The sequence below is a fragment of the Myotis myotis genome, unplaced genomic scaffold (assembly GCF_014108235.1).
Source record: "Myotis myotis isolate mMyoMyo1 unplaced genomic scaffold, mMyoMyo1.p scaffold_m19_p_6, whole genome shotgun sequence".
Taxonomy (NCBI): Eukaryota; Metazoa; Chordata; class Mammalia; order Chiroptera; family Vespertilionidae; genus Myotis; species Myotis myotis.
This window is the reverse complement of record NW_023416368.1, coordinates 39133781-39150266: the sequence shown is the minus strand read 5'-3', so window position 1 is coordinate 39150266 and position 16486 is coordinate 39133781. Positions and strand designations below refer to the sequence as shown.

The window sequence follows — 16486 nt, the reverse complement described above, 5'->3', positions numbered from 1 at the left end:
ATGTAAAGATGTTCTGGAAAAGAAAGCCCATAATTCTGAACATTATGAAAAACATCCATCTTTATCAAGCTACAAGCTCATTTCCAAGCTATTCACTAAAGGCTAAAATCACTTAAAAAGAAAGAAAATTAATGATTTCTTAAATCAGAGAAAAGTCATTGATTTTTTTTTTTAATATATTTTATTGATTTTTTACAGAGTGGAAGGCAGAGAGATAGAGAGTTAGAAACATCGATGAGAGAGAAACATCGATCAGCTGCCTCCTGCACATCCCCCACTGGGGATATGCCCGCAACCCAGGTACATGCCCTTGACCGGAATCGAACCCGGGGCCCTTCAGTCCGCAGGCCGACGCTCTATCCACTGAGCCAAACCGGTTTCGGCTGATTTTTTAAATCAATAAACTCTGCTTTCTAAAAAGTAATGGAGTCAGGGGGTGGGGACTGGAGGGGTCATATGTAATACTTTCAACAATAAAGACTTATTTTAAAAAAAAGTAATAGATCCTGGCCAGTGTGGTCACTGGTTTAATTCCTGGGTTGTTTGCTCAATCCCCAGTAGGGACATGCAGGAGGTAGCCAGCTGATTTTTCTCTATCATTGGTGTTTCTATCTCTCTATCCCTCTTCCTTCCTCTCTCTTTAAAATCAATAAAAACATTAAAATAATGAAAATAAGTAGGAATTTAGCCCACTTAAAGGCATATCTATATTAAACAGGACATCTTATACTATTTTACTACAATTGATAAAATAACCATTTAAGAATGTCTACTTTTATTGAATACACTACAATAAATGATATTCCAAGTTTGACCATTTGTCAATCTATCATGAAGTTTATAATCACTTACAAAATTTATAATATTTCAAAAAAAACGAGATCATGAATATACAAAAGGTAGAACACAATAAAGCATTTTCTGATAATAATATTTTTTACTTATCTATTTTTAAAGTATAACTATTTTCTAAATTAGGACAAAGTAATGTAAACCAATTTAACATGTATAACCTTTTGGCAACATCAAATTAAGTTCTTAACTTTAAAAAAAAAATTTAATATGATAAAACAAGGCAGTCACAGATCCAACATTTCACAGGGTAGCTTAGATTGATGGTAATAGCTTTGATGTAGCAAGTGCTATGATGTGTCCATAAAAATTATTCCTAGAACAATTATTTCAAAAAATTATTTTGATGACATTTCATTATGTTTTAAGTTTAAAGTCATTTTGTAGTAATTTTTACTGTAAATCACTGTGCCAGGTTGTTGTGGGCCATTCAGAAAGGCAAGAGGTATGTGAAGAGAAAGTATGCTTCTAGCGTTAAAGAACGTAGGAACTATGGCCTTTTCATTGTGACATGTCCCCACCCCCTTCAATATCATAAGGCCAATCACTGCTTGCTAGTAAAATTTGGAAGTTGCTACTCCATCCATAAAAAACAAACAAACAAACAAACAAAAAAACAGTAATGTAGCCCTCGCCAGTTTGGCTCAATGGATAGAGAGTTGGACTGCAGACAGAAGGGTCCTGGGTTCGATTCCTGGTCAGGGAACATGGGGGTTGCAGGCTCAAACCCCAGTGTGGGGCATGCAGGAGGCAGCTAATCTATGATTCTCATCATTGATGTTTCTCTCTCTCTCTCCCTCTCCCTTCCTCTCTAAAATCAATAAAAACATATTTTAAAAAAAGTAATATACAAAAAAATACATTTTACTTACCAACGAGGAGCCACACAACATTAGAATTGTGTTCTGTAAGAAAATCTTCTAATTGGGTGATACTAGGAACAATACTGTCATTCTTCCTTTGATCCATTATTGAAGTTTTTCCAGAGCAGCATCTAAAGGTCTAAGAGTTCAAAGGTTAAATTTAGAATCAGAGAATTATTAATCTGCAAGGAAAATCATGTAAGGGGGGAAAAGGTGAATTTAATGAATATGAAAGTTTATTAAATCACATTCTGTTCCTTCAATGATAAAAATGCAAAAATACAATAAATAACAAAACATGTCCACATTTCTATCTATATATATAAAAGCCTAAGTGACCAAACAACCAGTCAACCGGTCACTATGATGCACACTAACCAACAGGGGACAGATGCTCAATGCAGGAGCTACCCCCTGGTGGTCAGTGCACTCCCACAGCCAACCTCCCATGGTTCCTTCCCCTGGCCAGCTGGCCCTGATCGACCCTGATCGGGACTGGGCAAGATGGCCCCAATCAGCCCCAATCACTGTCCAAGCTGAGGGACCCCACCCGTGCATGAATTTGTGTACCAGGCCTCTAGTAAAAGTCCATAATTATGAACACTGCAAAGATAATCAAGTATTTCCAAAGATCCTCTTTACCCTTAAGAAAATACAATGTTACATATGTAAATTATATCTCACAATATAAAACTGGAGATTGGCCGGCATGGCTCAGTGGTTGAGCTTTGACCTATGAAGCAGGAGGTCATGGTCCAATTCCCATTCAGGGCACATGCCAGGGTTGTGGGCTCAATCCCCAGAGCAGGGCCTGCAGGAAGCAGCCGATCAATGATTCTCTCTCATCATGGATACTTCTCTCTCTCTCTCTCTCTCTCTCTCTCTCTCTCTCTCTCTCTCTCTCTCCTCGCCTTCTCCCTCTCCCTTCCTCTCTGAAGTCAATAAAAATATATATTTTTTTCAAATACGGTTAAAAAAAACTGTAAAAAAAGTTCTCAAATTTTTCAAAGCTTTGAAAATTCTATCAACCAGCAACTTAAAATGTGGGAGCTAATTTTAAATATGAGCTTTCTCTTTCTCCCTTTTTTAGTTTTTTTAGACTAAAAAAATTTTTTAAAGGCGGAAACATTTTGAAAACACCTTTAATCTGAAACCAAACATTCACATATAATGGTTTACATAATAACATATGTACCTATTCCATACATATTTTTATCATTTTACAGATGTATCACCAGCATAACACTGGGGGCGAAAAGATCTTCTACTGCTTCCTGGAAATATTCCAGGAGGGATATGTCCTAGCATTCAGCTTTCCAGATGAAAAGGGGGTCTGCTTTGACTCAAATCCAAGGGGAGGTGATCTATTCACCAAAAGGATCGAGTCTCCATCCCCAATCTCCATCACCTACCACTGTAACAACCCACAGCCAAAGAGAATGTAAAAGGAGGGTGTTAGGTTGCAAAGGCAGAAAACTGCAGCGTCACAGCTTTCACCAACATTTTTCCAGTTTCAGCTAAAGCAAAAACTTAAGAGAAATTAACAGATAAAGGCTCAATAGTTAAGAGAACATACTTTGAACAAGTACAGAAGTAAAGGGTAAGACTTAATAAAGGCCCTAAAGTGAGACATGGACATTGTAGTATAAAGGATGTCAACACACAATGGACACAGAATCAGGCTGAACTGGGGCTGAGCCCCATTGCGTAAGTGGACACCACCAATTCCTTAGTGGAGAGGAACTAGAGGCTGATGTAAGAACCTACTGCATAACCTTCAGAGAGCAAATAATGGCCTGAAAACAAACTGGTTGCTTCCTCTTCCTCTCCCCTTCCTGAAGGGTTCATCTAAAAGCCACAAGGTAGGCAAAGTAAGGCCAGCATCTGTACCTGGGGAAGAAAGGGACAGGCTAGAGGGGATGTCAGAGGTAAACAAGGATAAATAAGTATCCACCTGTGTGACGAAGAGGCAGAACAGCAGCAGTGCCTCAGGGTATCAAAGCCTTAGCAGCATGAGGAGGCCATATGTGCAGAGGAGGTCAGGCACAGCACTGTGGGGCCTGAGTGGAAGGAAAGGGGCATCCATGGTGGGGGACACGGCAGGAGAAGTCCAGCTCAAGGTGCCAGAGCCTGAGCACAGCAACAAGAACATCTGCATGGGGAGGCTCCTGGTGCAGGGGGTCAGAACCCAAGAGGAAGACCTGCATTGAGGGCTTAGTCCCCAGTGTGGGCCATGCAGGAGGCAGCCATTCAATGATGTATCTATCTCTCTATCCCTCTCCCTTCTTCTCTGATATCAATTTTTTTTTTAAATGTTTTTAAAGAGCCGAGACTGGTTTGGCTCAGTGGATAGAGCGTCGGCGTACGGACTGAAGGGTCCCAGGTTCGATTCCGGTCAGGGGCATGTACCTGGGTTGCGGGCACATCCCCAGTGGGAGATGTGCAGGAGGCAGCTGATCGGTGTTCCTCTCTCATCGATGTTTCTAACTCTCTATCTCTCTCCCTTCCTCTCTGTGAAAAATCAATAAAATATATTAAAAAAATGTTTTTAAAGAAAGAAAATAAAACTCTTAAAAAGCTGTAGAAAACATATCTACAAACAGGATAAAAAGAACTGACTTCGCCCTAGCTGGTTTGGCTCAGTGGATAGAGCATCGGCCTGCGGACTGAAGGGTCCCGGGTTCAATTCTGGTCAAGGGCACATGCCAGGGTTGTGGGCTTGATCCTCAGTAGGGGGCATGCAGGAGGCAGCCAATCAATGATTTTCTCTCATCATGGATGTTTCTCTCTCCCTCTCCCTTCCTCTCTGAAAAAATATATTTAAAAAAAAAAACCACTGACTTCAACTTCTCCAAATCTCCAGGAACCACAACATTGATTGATGACTGATTGATCTATCTATCTATCTTCACCTGAGGATATGCTTTGTTTTGTTTTTATTGGTTTTTAGAAAGGGAAATATTGACGTGAAAGAAATATTAATCAGTTGCCTCACGAAGGCGCCCTGACTAGGGAATCGAACCAGCAACCTTTTGGTGTACAGGACAGAGTTCCAACTAACTGAGCCACCCAACCAGGGTGAAAACATGATATTTAAATGGTACCCATCTTTAATAGTCCACCAGATGAATTACTACCACCAGGATATTCCTTAACATGATCAGCGATATAGAAATCAACAGAGATTGCCATAAATGAAAAGGTTTAATCATCTCACTTCTATATCCTACACATTGATTAGTTGTGGGGTTTTGTTTTGCTTTTTGTACTGGCTGAAAAACACACTCTGAAGTTTCTTTTAATTCTTTTAGCCAAGAATTCAATGTATCACTTCCATTTTTATTAGAAATATACCAGAAAGCCGTAACACTAAAAAGCGTTAGCAAACTTGCCCTGGCTGGGCAGCTCAGAAGTTAGAGTGGTGTCAGGACACACCAAGATTTTGGGTTCAGTTCTGGGTCAGGGCACAAATAAGTATCAATCAATGGCCCAGACTAGCAGAGGCAGCAGCCCAGCATCCGGAGCAACAGCAGCCTGAGCCCTCTCCCCTCTCCTGCCCCAGGGTCTCTTTCCCCCTTTCTCCTCCACCCCACCTTTCTCCTCCACCCACCCTTGCCTTCCTGCCCTCCCCTACTGTTCCGCCCCTGGCCTCCCGCCCTTCCCCTTCCCACCTGCTCCCCTTTTCCCTCAGTCACCTCACGCCTGCAGTTCTTGGCTTTCACCCTCCCTCCCCCTGCCCCCCGACCAGTGACCAAAGACTTGACCACTCAAAGTCCAGCTCCCCAGAATACTGCTCGATATGGGCACTGGTGTGATTTAAGGTTGATTAAATGTCACTCTCACCATCCGCCTACTTACGCATGGAAAGGAAGTTGGCAGTATCATTGGAAAGAAAGGAGAATCTGTTAAGAAGATGCGCAAGGAGAATGGTGCACTTATCAACATCTCAGAAGGGAATTGTCCTGAGAGAATTATCACTTTGGCCAGCCATCTTCAAAACCTTTGCTATAATCATTGACAAACTGGAAGAGGACATCAGCAGCTCTATGACTAATAGCACAGCTGCCAGTAGACCCCCACCACCCTGAAGCTGGTGGTCCCTGATAGTCAGTGTGGCTCTCTCATTGGGAAAGGAGGTTGCAAGATCAAGAAAATACCCGAGAGTACAGGGGCTCAAGTCCAGGTGGCAGGGGATATGCTCCCCAACTCAACTGAGCAGGCCATCACTATTGCTGGCATTCCGCAATCTGCGTGATCATGTTGGAGTCCCCACTAAGGATGTGACCATCCCATACTGGCCCAAGCCATCCAGTTCTCTGGTCTCTTTGCAGGTGGTCAAGCCTATACCATTCAAGGAAAGTGTACCATTCCACAGCAACAGTCTCATTTTCCCATGACGCATGGCAACACCGGATTCAATGGAATTGAATCCAGCTCTCTAGAGGTGAAAGGCTATTTGGGCAGGTTGGATGCATCTGCTCAGACTACTTCTCATGAACTCACCATTCTAAATGATTTGATTGGCTGCATAATCAGGCCTCAAGGCGCCAAAATCAATGAGATCCATCAAATGTCTGGGGCGCAGATCAAAATTGCGAACCCAGTGGAAGGATCTACTGATGGGCAGGTTACCATCACTGGATCTGCTGCCAGCATCAGCCTGGCTCAATATCTAATCAATGTCAGGCTTTCTTCGGAGACAGGTGGCATGGGGAGCAGCTAGAACAATGCAGATTCATCCATAATCCCTTTTCTGCTGTTCACCACCACTCATGATCCATGTGTAGTTTCTGAACAGCCAGCGATTCCAGGTTTTAAGCAGTTTGTAAATTTTCAGTTTCTACACCAGGGGTCCTCAGACTTTTTAAACAGGGGGCCAGTTCACTGTCCCTCAGATCGTCGGAGGGCCGGACTATAGTTTAAAAAAAAACTATGAACAAATTCCTATGCACACTGCACATATCTTATTTTGAAGTAAAAAAACAAAACGGGAACAAATACAATATTTGTATTTGCATGTGGCCCGCCGGCCATAGTTTGAGGACCCCTGTTCTACACACTTTATCAACCACTCGTGATTTTTTTAATTAAAGCATTTTAATTCCTTTCTCTGTTCAGCTGTTAATGCTGAGATCCATATTTAGTTTTATAAGCTTCTCCCTGTTTTGTATTGTTTGTTGTTGTTTTTTGGCTCATGATTTTTTTTGTTTGTCATGAAATGTAAGAGTGGAATATTAATACATTTCAGTTTAGTTCTGTAATGTCAGGATTTTGCAAAAAAATTAAAAGATGGACTAAAAAGAGGATCACTCAATTAATGTATCAATAAGTGGGAAACAAATAGATGTTTCTCTCTCTCAAATAAATATAATTTTAAAAAGCATTAGCAAAGTAAAATTCTAAAGGTTTCTTGTAATAAAAGTATTTTCATTTTTGCATCTGGCCCTTAAGCTCCTCTCTTATCTTCTACCGTAAGTCCATTCAGTCAGAAAACCTTACCTAATATATCTTCAATCTACCCACCCAACAATAGGTAAGGTCTTTGGCTGTGGGGAGAGAGGGAGGAGGAAACTGGTCACATGTGTTCACCAACACTCTCATCGTATCAAGCTTAAAGAAAGTATTTTTTATTAGCATGTTGTTATACAAAGAATCCAACAGATTCATTTAATAGCCAATTCCTGTGAGCTGAGAATATTGCTCCACTTGAAATTGAACTTTTATGTAAAAATTTTTTAAAAGGCTGCTTTAGGAAATTTTATGGGAATATGACTTACACAATACTACTGGTGACATGTGATACAGTACTCTAATGGATATGGAGCTAGATAGAAACATACTTCACAAAGTACAATAAGGTCAGTAGTTTAAAGTCTAGACCAGCGGTCCTCAATCTGTGGGTCGCGACCTCTTCGGTGGTCAAACGACCCTTTCACAGGGGTCGCCTAACACCATCCTGCATATCAGATATTTACATTACGATTCATAACAGTAGCAACATTACAGTTATGAAACAGCAACGAAAATAATTTTATGGTTGGGTCACAACATGAGGAACTGTATTTAAAGGGCCAGAAGGTTGAGAACCACTGGTCTAGACTCTAAACATTTAGGTGGATTATCTTACTCTTTGAAATGTTAATGCCATGGAATTAGCTCACCATGAAAATAGAGCTCCCATGGCACTATCTACCATTTATTTACTGCTTGCTATGTGCCAGGCACTGTTCCAAACACTTTACATGTGTTTACTCATCTAACCATCACAGACGAGAAAACTGTGGCAGAAGCTAAGCACAAACACAGGTCAGGATCCATCTAAGATCATAACCTAGCCTAGACAGATCATCTGGCTTTAGAGTCTGTTATATTGCTTCTCATCACTTATGTTCACTGAAATCAGTAACAATCTCTTGGTTTTCCATTTCTTTTCTATGAAAAATCAGTTCCCTCCTCCCAACTCTAGATTCTAGTTTAGGAGCTAATATGAATGTTACCAAAATTCATTTTTTGGTATAATAAATTCATATTTTTCCCACTATGACATTTTTCTCCTAAAAGGGTGGCCCATTAAATCAAAGATCAGCAGTTTTTTGCGGTTTTTTTAGATAATCACAAGCAATAACACATAAAGACTGATGTGTTACAGAGACTGATTGACAGCAAAGGCCACATTGTGAAGTAAGCCAAAACCAACTGAACCACTCCCCACTTTTCTGCACCTCCCTCTCACCTGGTCAAAAAAGGCTGTAACTACATATTTTTAAAGGGCTTTGTCCCCTAAGGAAATTGACAACTGATAGAAGGTATGTGGTAGTTTTAAAATATGTCCAAAAATTATTTGATCTTCCTCCCTTCAAGAGGTGGAGCTTAAGTAATTCCCCTCCCAAATGTGGTCTGGACTGAATGATACAATTCTAAAAGAATATGGCAGAAGCAATGATGTATAACTAGATCACAGATGGCATCATGGCCTCCTCCTTGCTCTCTGTCTTGGGTCATCTGTTCTGGGGGAACCAGCTGCCTTGCTAGGACACATAAGAAGCCCTAGAGAGGTCCATGTGGTGTGGATTTGAGGCCTCCAGCCAACAGCCATGTGAGTGAACCATCATGGAGGCAATTCCTCCAGCCCCAATTGAGTCCCTAGATGACTAAGTCCCAACCAAAATCTTGGCTACAACCTCTTGAGACCCTAAGTCAGAAGTAATAAGCTTAGTAACTCCCAAGTTCTGAGTCCATAGAAACTCTGAGATAATAAATGTTTTAAGCCATTGAGGTTTGGGATAATTTGTTACTCAGCAATAGATAACTAATATAAAGTATAATGAAGATAAGCAAAGTAGCTCTACTCATCTGGTTCATACTTGTCATCTTAAGCTAAACTACTCCCACTCTTCTTCCCTCTTCCTTCTTACCAAGAGATCAGAAGTCAGCAAGCCCACATCAAAAGGCTACCAATCCCATGAGTGAATAATTTCCCTCTTCCTAAGTGGGTGTCTCCTGCATGGACTTTGTGAAGCAACCTCCACTCTGCCTCCTACCAATTTATCTGTATCCATAATCATCACTACCTCCCTACCTCCTGTCTCAGTAGAAGTCTATAGAAAGTACCTTTGACCTGCATCCCTTCCAGCTTAGTCAGTGATCAGCTATATCAATTATTCTTCCTCATTCTGTTATCTTCATATTTTCTTTCTGATGGCTTTTTGTCCCAGCAAATAGAGTGTACTATAAATGTATTCATATCACTCATACCTTTAAAAAACAAAAGCCCTCTCTCAAATACATCTCTTTAGCTACTCTCTCTCTATTTTACTTAAAACCAAAGTTTCTGAAAGATTAAATGACATTAGGTATTTCAATTTCCTCATCATTTACCAAGTGTGAACTGGCTCCACCTATATAATTGCTCTTGCTCAAGTCAACAACTTCTTGACTGATATGTCCAATGGATACTTCTGTTGTCCTCATTTTATTTGATGTCTCAAAGATGTCTAATATTCATTCCTTTTCTCCAAACTCAGTTCTTTCACTGACTTCTGTGACTCTCCTGATTTTCTCCTACTTCCCTGCCCAACCCATCTCCTTTGAAGTGTGTTTTTCTTCTACTTTAACCTTAAGAATTAGTGTACCCCATCCTTACTTCTCTTCTATCACTTCACATGTTCTCCCTGAGTGATCTCATCCATTCGTACTGCTTTTAATTATCACCTATAAATGGAGACTCCACAATTTATACCTCAAGATGGGTCTTCCTAACTTGGATTCATATACACAACTACATAATGACATTTCTTTTTTTGTTATTCCTCACCGAGGATATTTTTTCATTGATTTTTAGGGAGAGTGTAAGAGAGGGAAAGACAGAGAGAAACACTGATATGAGAGAAACACATCGATTGGTTGTCTCCTGCATGAACCCCAACCAGGGCCCGGGCCAGAGAGGAGCCTACAACCAAGGTATGTGCCCCTAATGGGAATCATGCCCGGGGCCCTTTGGTCCACAGGCCGGTGCTCTATCCACTGAGCCAAACTAGCTAGGGCTACCTAATGACATTTCTTGGTGGAAATCACAGAGGCCTCAAATACAATAGCTCCCAACTAAAGTTATCTCCTCCAACCTTGTTCCCAATTATTGCTCTTCCTATTCTCCCTCAGAAATAGTCCCAGAATCCACTCAGTTTCCCAAGCCAGATATCAGGTAATCCATTTCATTTACCCTGCAAGTATTTATTAAATATTATGTGCTTGAACATGACAGCAACCAGGAAGTACCCTGACTCTACTTTCCTTCAACCCAATAATTCTTACCCATTCTATATTCTTTGCATCTGTATAGTCATCTCCATCCCTTAATTCCCATTTGCCCTGTTTTACTTCTGACTCTCATTTGCCATCTGGTCTTATTACAATAGCCTCTACTTGATCCCCATGGTCCCAAGCTCACCTCTCTCCAATTCATCATCCAGAATGCCTATTTAACATGACACATCTATTTGTCACATGTAAATTCCCCCAAATTTCCTCAAATTGAAGAGTTAATTTGTTAATCTCCGATGAAATTTTGAAATTCTATCACTATCTTTAACATGAAAAACAGCATGCTAAAATGAAGTCTGTAAGAATCTGAGTTTCCCACTGTACCTTAAAGTAATACTAATAGAATACCTTCTTTTATTATTTACAATAATATGAAAGATTTATTATAAACACAAACATCTACCATAGGGTTGCATAGTGCTGCTTTCCCAGTCTTTTAAATAAACCAAAATCATCCTTGCATATAAAATTAAGGAAATGTATGGGTCACAAAAATATTACCTTCTAGAAAAAAACTCAGTACTCTAGCACTCTTCAGGGCCATTTAGACAACTCTATTACTAGAAGCCTGAAATAATGCCTGACATATGGTACTTGTTAAATATTTATCAATGAATTAAATGTTCCTTAATCATGTTTAACCATGCCTTCTATTATTCTCCATAGAACTCATAGTAAAAAAAAAAAAATACTAGAGTTTTAACTACACATACTATTCTATGAAGAACAAACAAAAAATCAAACAATTTTCTTCATTTCTTTTTTAAACCCTTTATACATAGGCAGATTAATGTACTTGCAAAAGAGAGAAAAGAACAGTGACACTTGATAGAAAATCAAGCCAAAACTTTCTGTGGCCTTATTCTTCCAATACACAAGCTCAGCACGTGACTCAACTGTCAGGTATCAGTAGTTCCAAAGTCAAGTATAATGATTGGCAGGTCAAGTTATACACCACCCCCACCCAACCCTCATTCCTTGACCATTTAAGCAGATCAAAACACAACTGAAACAGAAAGTCAGAAAATTTCCTCTACCTGAACTTTAATTGGGAATTATATTGTTTCCTAACTTAGCCGAATATTTACCTGTTTTTATTCCCAGAGTCTTCAATGTTGTTTTTCCTTCTCCTTATCTTCAGAAGGCCCATCTGCAGTGTTTCATCTTAACAAACCTAAAAAAGAACAAAAAACGTTTCAACAAATTATACAAGATATTCTGGCTTTAAGAGAAATTTTACCATTTCAGATTAAATTATTTGATTACATAAAAGTATTTAATGTTAGTTCAATACTATATTTCATTCTTTAAAGTTTCCAAATAAAAAATACTCCTAGAATACTCTTGAAAATCTAGAATAAGACCACAATTTCCAAACTACGGCCTACCAAATATTTGAAAACTACTTACTGTACTTATGGAAAAAGCATGATTTTGGTCGTTAGATGGTTCTAGAGGTCGAATCCTACCTTTAAAACATTCTCTAAGTGTGGCCTTGAAAAAGTTCTCTCAAATTGCTGGTCTCTGCTGGCAAGAGCAGCTCCTCAGTTCTTTTTCCTATTCCCAGCACTTAGCACATTTCTTAACAAATGCAAACCAACCTGCACATAACACTGATTAAGGGGCTGTAACCAGGAGCCGAAACACATGGTTTAAATCACAGCTCTGACTTTAGACGAATTGTTTCTTTTCCTTTTCTTTTTTTTTAACTTTAAGATAACATTTATTGAGTAAATTACAGAAGTGGAAAAAAGTACTTCCTAGAAGAAATGGGCTTAGGAAGCATGTTATAGACTTAAAAGAAGGGCCCTTGGAGTTTGAGGCATGAGAAAGCTAATGCTAAGGTGCCTGAGGGGAAGCAGGGGAGGGAAGGGAAGGAAGGGAAAGGGAAAGGCACAGGCATGCTCCCAGGAGGGAGAGCATCTGGACGAGTTGTTTCTAGGCTATGGCTTTAGTTCTCTCATCTGTAAAATGAGAATAAAAGGCCTTACATGATAGGATTGTTATGATGACTACCAGAGGTAATATATGCACATCACGTACCACTCAATAGTTGTATAAGATAAATACACCACGTGGCTCCGTGGTTGTTGACCTATGAACCAGGAGATCACAGTTCGATTCCAGTCAGGGCACATGCCCGGGTTGTGGGCTCCATCCCCAGTGGGAGGCATGCAGGGAGGCAGCTGATCAATGAGTCTATTTCATCATTGATATTTCTCTTTCCCTCTCTCTCCCTTTCTGAAAGCAATAAAAATATATTTTTAAAAGAAATATTCTGGTATATTCCTGTTTTTTTTAAATATTTTATTAATTTTTTTACAGAGAGGAAGGGAGAGGGATAGAGAGTTAGAAACATAGATGAGAGAGAAACATGGATCAGCTGCCTCCTGCACACCTCCTACTGGGGATGTGCCTGCAACCAAGGTACATGCCCTTGACCGGAATCGAACCCGGGACCCCTCAATCCGCAGGCCGACGCCCTATCCACTGAGCCAAACCGGTGAGGGCTATTCCTCTGTTTTTATACTTGATGGGTCTAGTTAACTTAGAATACATCAGCTTCATTGCCGTGAATGAAGCGAAAGCAGCAACATGAAACCAGTTGAAACTTACACACTTGGACACTTCCAGTACCATGGTTTCCTTACAGAGGAAATTTACAAGAACTCTTTGCCTTTAACCAGCGTCCCTAACTTTCTACAGGCAAAAAACGAAAGCCAGCGCAGTGGGAGGGTGGGGGGTAGGAGACAGCTAACACTCTGAAAAGGAAAATCAACTTCCTTTCACCTCCCTTTTACCAAGATAACGTTTCCGATGAAACGCGTTCTCTGCCATGGTGCAGGCTCAGCAAGCACCAATTCAGAATACAAAACACACCCCAGGGTCCGAGGGCTCGCGGGGCTGACGCCGCGGCCGGCAGGTGCACGGTCCTTCCCGCGGAGACCACACCCGCGAGCGGGCGCCGCCCACCTGCCTCCTCCTCCCCAGCCGCCGGGGCCACTCCGGCATCCCAAACCCCGCCAGCCGACGGTCCTGGCCCTTCCAGGCCTTCCCACTGACCTACGACACCGGTCTCAGGTCCTGGTGCTGCAGGTAGGGAGAGCAAAAGACGGCGAATGTGTCGACACCACAGCAGGCAGCTGAGATGAAGCCAAACCTCCCCACCTCCGACCCGGCTGAGGTCCCGAGACACTGGACAACCGAACCCGGTCCCGTCCCCTCACCTGGGCGAGCGACCGGGGCGGCCCGGAACCGCCTGGCCTCTCATCGAAGGATGCCAAGGGCCCTTGGCAGCGGGGCAGCGCCGAGCGTCCGCGGCCTGCCGAGCTCTGCCCGCGCGCACGCCCTCTAGCCCTGCCAGCCCGGCCGCCGCCGCCGCAGGTCCAGCCCGCCGCCCGAGGTCCGGCCCGGCCCAGACCACTGACACAGAGGGAGGCGGAGGATGGGGGCGGGGGTCCGAGCGGAGGCCCGGCGGCACTGCGGCTGCGTCAACGGGTAACGTCCTACCTCACGGCGCCGGCGCCTGGAGGCACGCCCGCCGAGCCCCGCCCAGGAACTGGCGGCACCTCGCCCCGCCCACCGGGCTGGGGGCGGGGCCTGGGCCGTGAGGCACAAATTATAATGGGAAAAGGGGGCAACTGTCTTAACTCTGCAGAAGCTTCCTGGTTGCCTGGAGCAGATATGAAAAATGCGCATAAGACAAGTAGACGGTCCAGCCGCTGTGGCTCTGGAAGCCACGATTCGATTCCGTGGTCAAGGCACATGCCCGGGTTGCAGGCTCAATCCCCAGTGAGGGACGTTCAGGATGCAGATGGTCAATGATTATCTCTCATCATGGATGTTTCTCTCTCTTTCCCTCTCCCTTCCTCTCTATAATCAATAAAATGTATATTTTTTCAAAAGACAAGTAGACATGCAATTATAAATAGTGTTAATATGGGCCAGGTGCTGTTCTAAGCACTTAATCCTCTCAAAACCCTTATCCCCATTTCGTTACACTTCACAAATGGAAAACGCAGGTATAGCGAGGTTTACATATCTATCACCTCACATAGTTGCAATTTTTTGTGTGTTCAGTGAGAACTCCCAAAATCTACTCTCTAGTAAACTTTCAGAAAATTTACCATCCATTCAGCTATTCAGAAAGTTGTTAGAGCTTGAACTCTCATTTCAGGGAAAAATGTCAAAAGCCAGATAGATGTGAAGTAAAATAATTAGAGATAACCAAAGTATCAATTTCAATTTATAAATTAGCCTGGTGAAATAAATTATTAAAATAATAGCATAGTGATTAGTTATAAATACTGAGACTTATCAAGTGCTCAATAATATTGAAAAAGTTTTATTTGCATAATACATTTTTTTTCAGACAACACCACCAGAGGCAGAAATTAATACAATATTCCTCTCAAAGGTAAACCAAACTATGACAAAGAGTGTCCAGGTAATTTGCTCAAGATCATTACCTCTAAAAAGAAGAGGTTATTTGATAAGAAGAGACTTCAGAGACCACAATCATGGTTTTGTTGGTTTCCATGGTTATTTTTAACCATGGAAATTTCCAAACATATACAAAGGAAAAGAGAGAATAGTGATCCCTCATATATTTCTTACCTAACCTCATCAATTATTAATATATACCCCATTTGACTTATTCAAAGCACTCAATTCCAAGACCCCAAATGAATTATCATTTTAGCATGTCTCTCAATACAACCAGAACTCTTTATTTCATATCTCTCTTCAGGTTTCATTAAATCATCAACAGTTTCCCCTTTGTGTTTTATTTTTGTTTTTCATTTGTTAATAAAATACTTATTTTCCTAAATCATTTTCAACATTCTGGAATATTTCATTACAATTGTATAGTCAATGAACTTGTTCTTCTGGCTTGCATTTTCTATAAAGTAAAAGTTCAATTGAATTCTAGTGTGTTTTTTTTAATAACATACCTTTGGAATGTCAAAGGTATGTTATAAATAACATCACTTTTTTTGGAAGCCTTTGGGCACAACCATCAGACCAGGGAGGAGACCACAAATCCCCTCATTGTTAATTGAGTTAATTGTTGACTGATAACTATCCTGTACCCACCTGTGTAAAAGAAGTATGCGTCTACCATTTCACTTTTTATCCAATCCCAGTAATCCTCCCCTCCCCCACCTGCTTTCCTTTTTTCCCTACTCCCTAATCTACCACCAGTGGATTTCAGGTAATCCACGTACACCTCCTCTTTTGGTTATAATGCATAAAATAAGGTGCAAAACTGCCATTTCTCAGAGCACTCTCTCAATCTGTTGAGATTTTGCTTCCTGACAATTGTGGTCAGTTTGTCTCAAATAAACTCACAAAAATTCTCTACAGGTTTGTATGTTTCTTACATTTGACACTACACACTCACAATAGGAAATGTCTGTGGATTTTTAAAACTGCAAAATACATTCCAGGTAAATCCCTTTAATGGATGCTCACTAGCTCTCAGACATCACTCTGCCTTGGTTAAATAAAATCGACCCACAGGGACAATGGGAAGAACTTTGTTAGGCAAACATCCAGCTTCCACATCTGTCCGGAAACGTCATTTTTTGTTGTGTTATTCTGATAAAGAACGCAGGCCTTTAAAAAGATGAGCACCCCTGAGCTCGTTTTCTGAGTCACCCTCTTTATTTCTCCCAATCCATTTTCAGACTGGAAGCTCCAAAAGGGCTGGACAAATATCACGTTCACTGAAATGGCCCCAGCACCACCACAGGGCACGTTTGTGGACTCCGTCTGGGGTTGAGGTCCTGGGCTAGGCTGAGGGCCAGCGGCCAAAGTGCGCTGGCGCTGGCCCACTGGAGAGGGAGGGCAGGAAACGGGGCCATGGCCGGCTCAGCCGAGAGATGCCGCACTCAGGATAACCTCCCCGCAAAAGGAGGAAACGCAAGCCACAGGCTTAGGGCAGGAAA

General features: G+C 41.6%; 1 protein-coding gene and 1 pseudogene across 16 annotated transcripts in view; one reads left to right on the top strand and one right to left on the bottom strand.

Moving 5' to 3' along the window:
- KIAA1109 (KIAA1109 ortholog) overlaps nucleotides 1-14062 on the bottom strand; it is a 164161-nt gene extending 150099 nt beyond the window's left edge. For 7 of the 16 annotated variants that reach the window (XM_036313354.1, XM_036313362.1, XM_036313358.1 and 4 more), the window contains exons 1-3: nucleotides 13763-14057; nucleotides 11624-11709; nucleotides 1725-1854 (exon numbers count right to left, since the gene is read on the bottom strand). In XM_036313354.1, coding sequence (XP_036169247.1) covers nucleotides 1725-1821 — 97 coding nt within the window. In that variant the 5' untranslated portion in view covers nucleotides 1822-1854; nucleotides 11624-11709; nucleotides 13763-14057. Of the gene's footprint in view, nucleotides 1-1724; nucleotides 1855-3669; nucleotides 3776-11623; nucleotides 11710-13598 lie in introns of all 16 variants that reach the window. The other 9 variants (XM_036313366.1, XM_036313367.1, XM_036313355.1 and 6 more) reach the window with 8 other exon arrangements.
- LOC118658202 lies at nucleotides 5515-6506 on the top strand (annotated as a pseudogene).
- Nucleotides 14063-16486: the final 2424 nt, after the last annotated feature.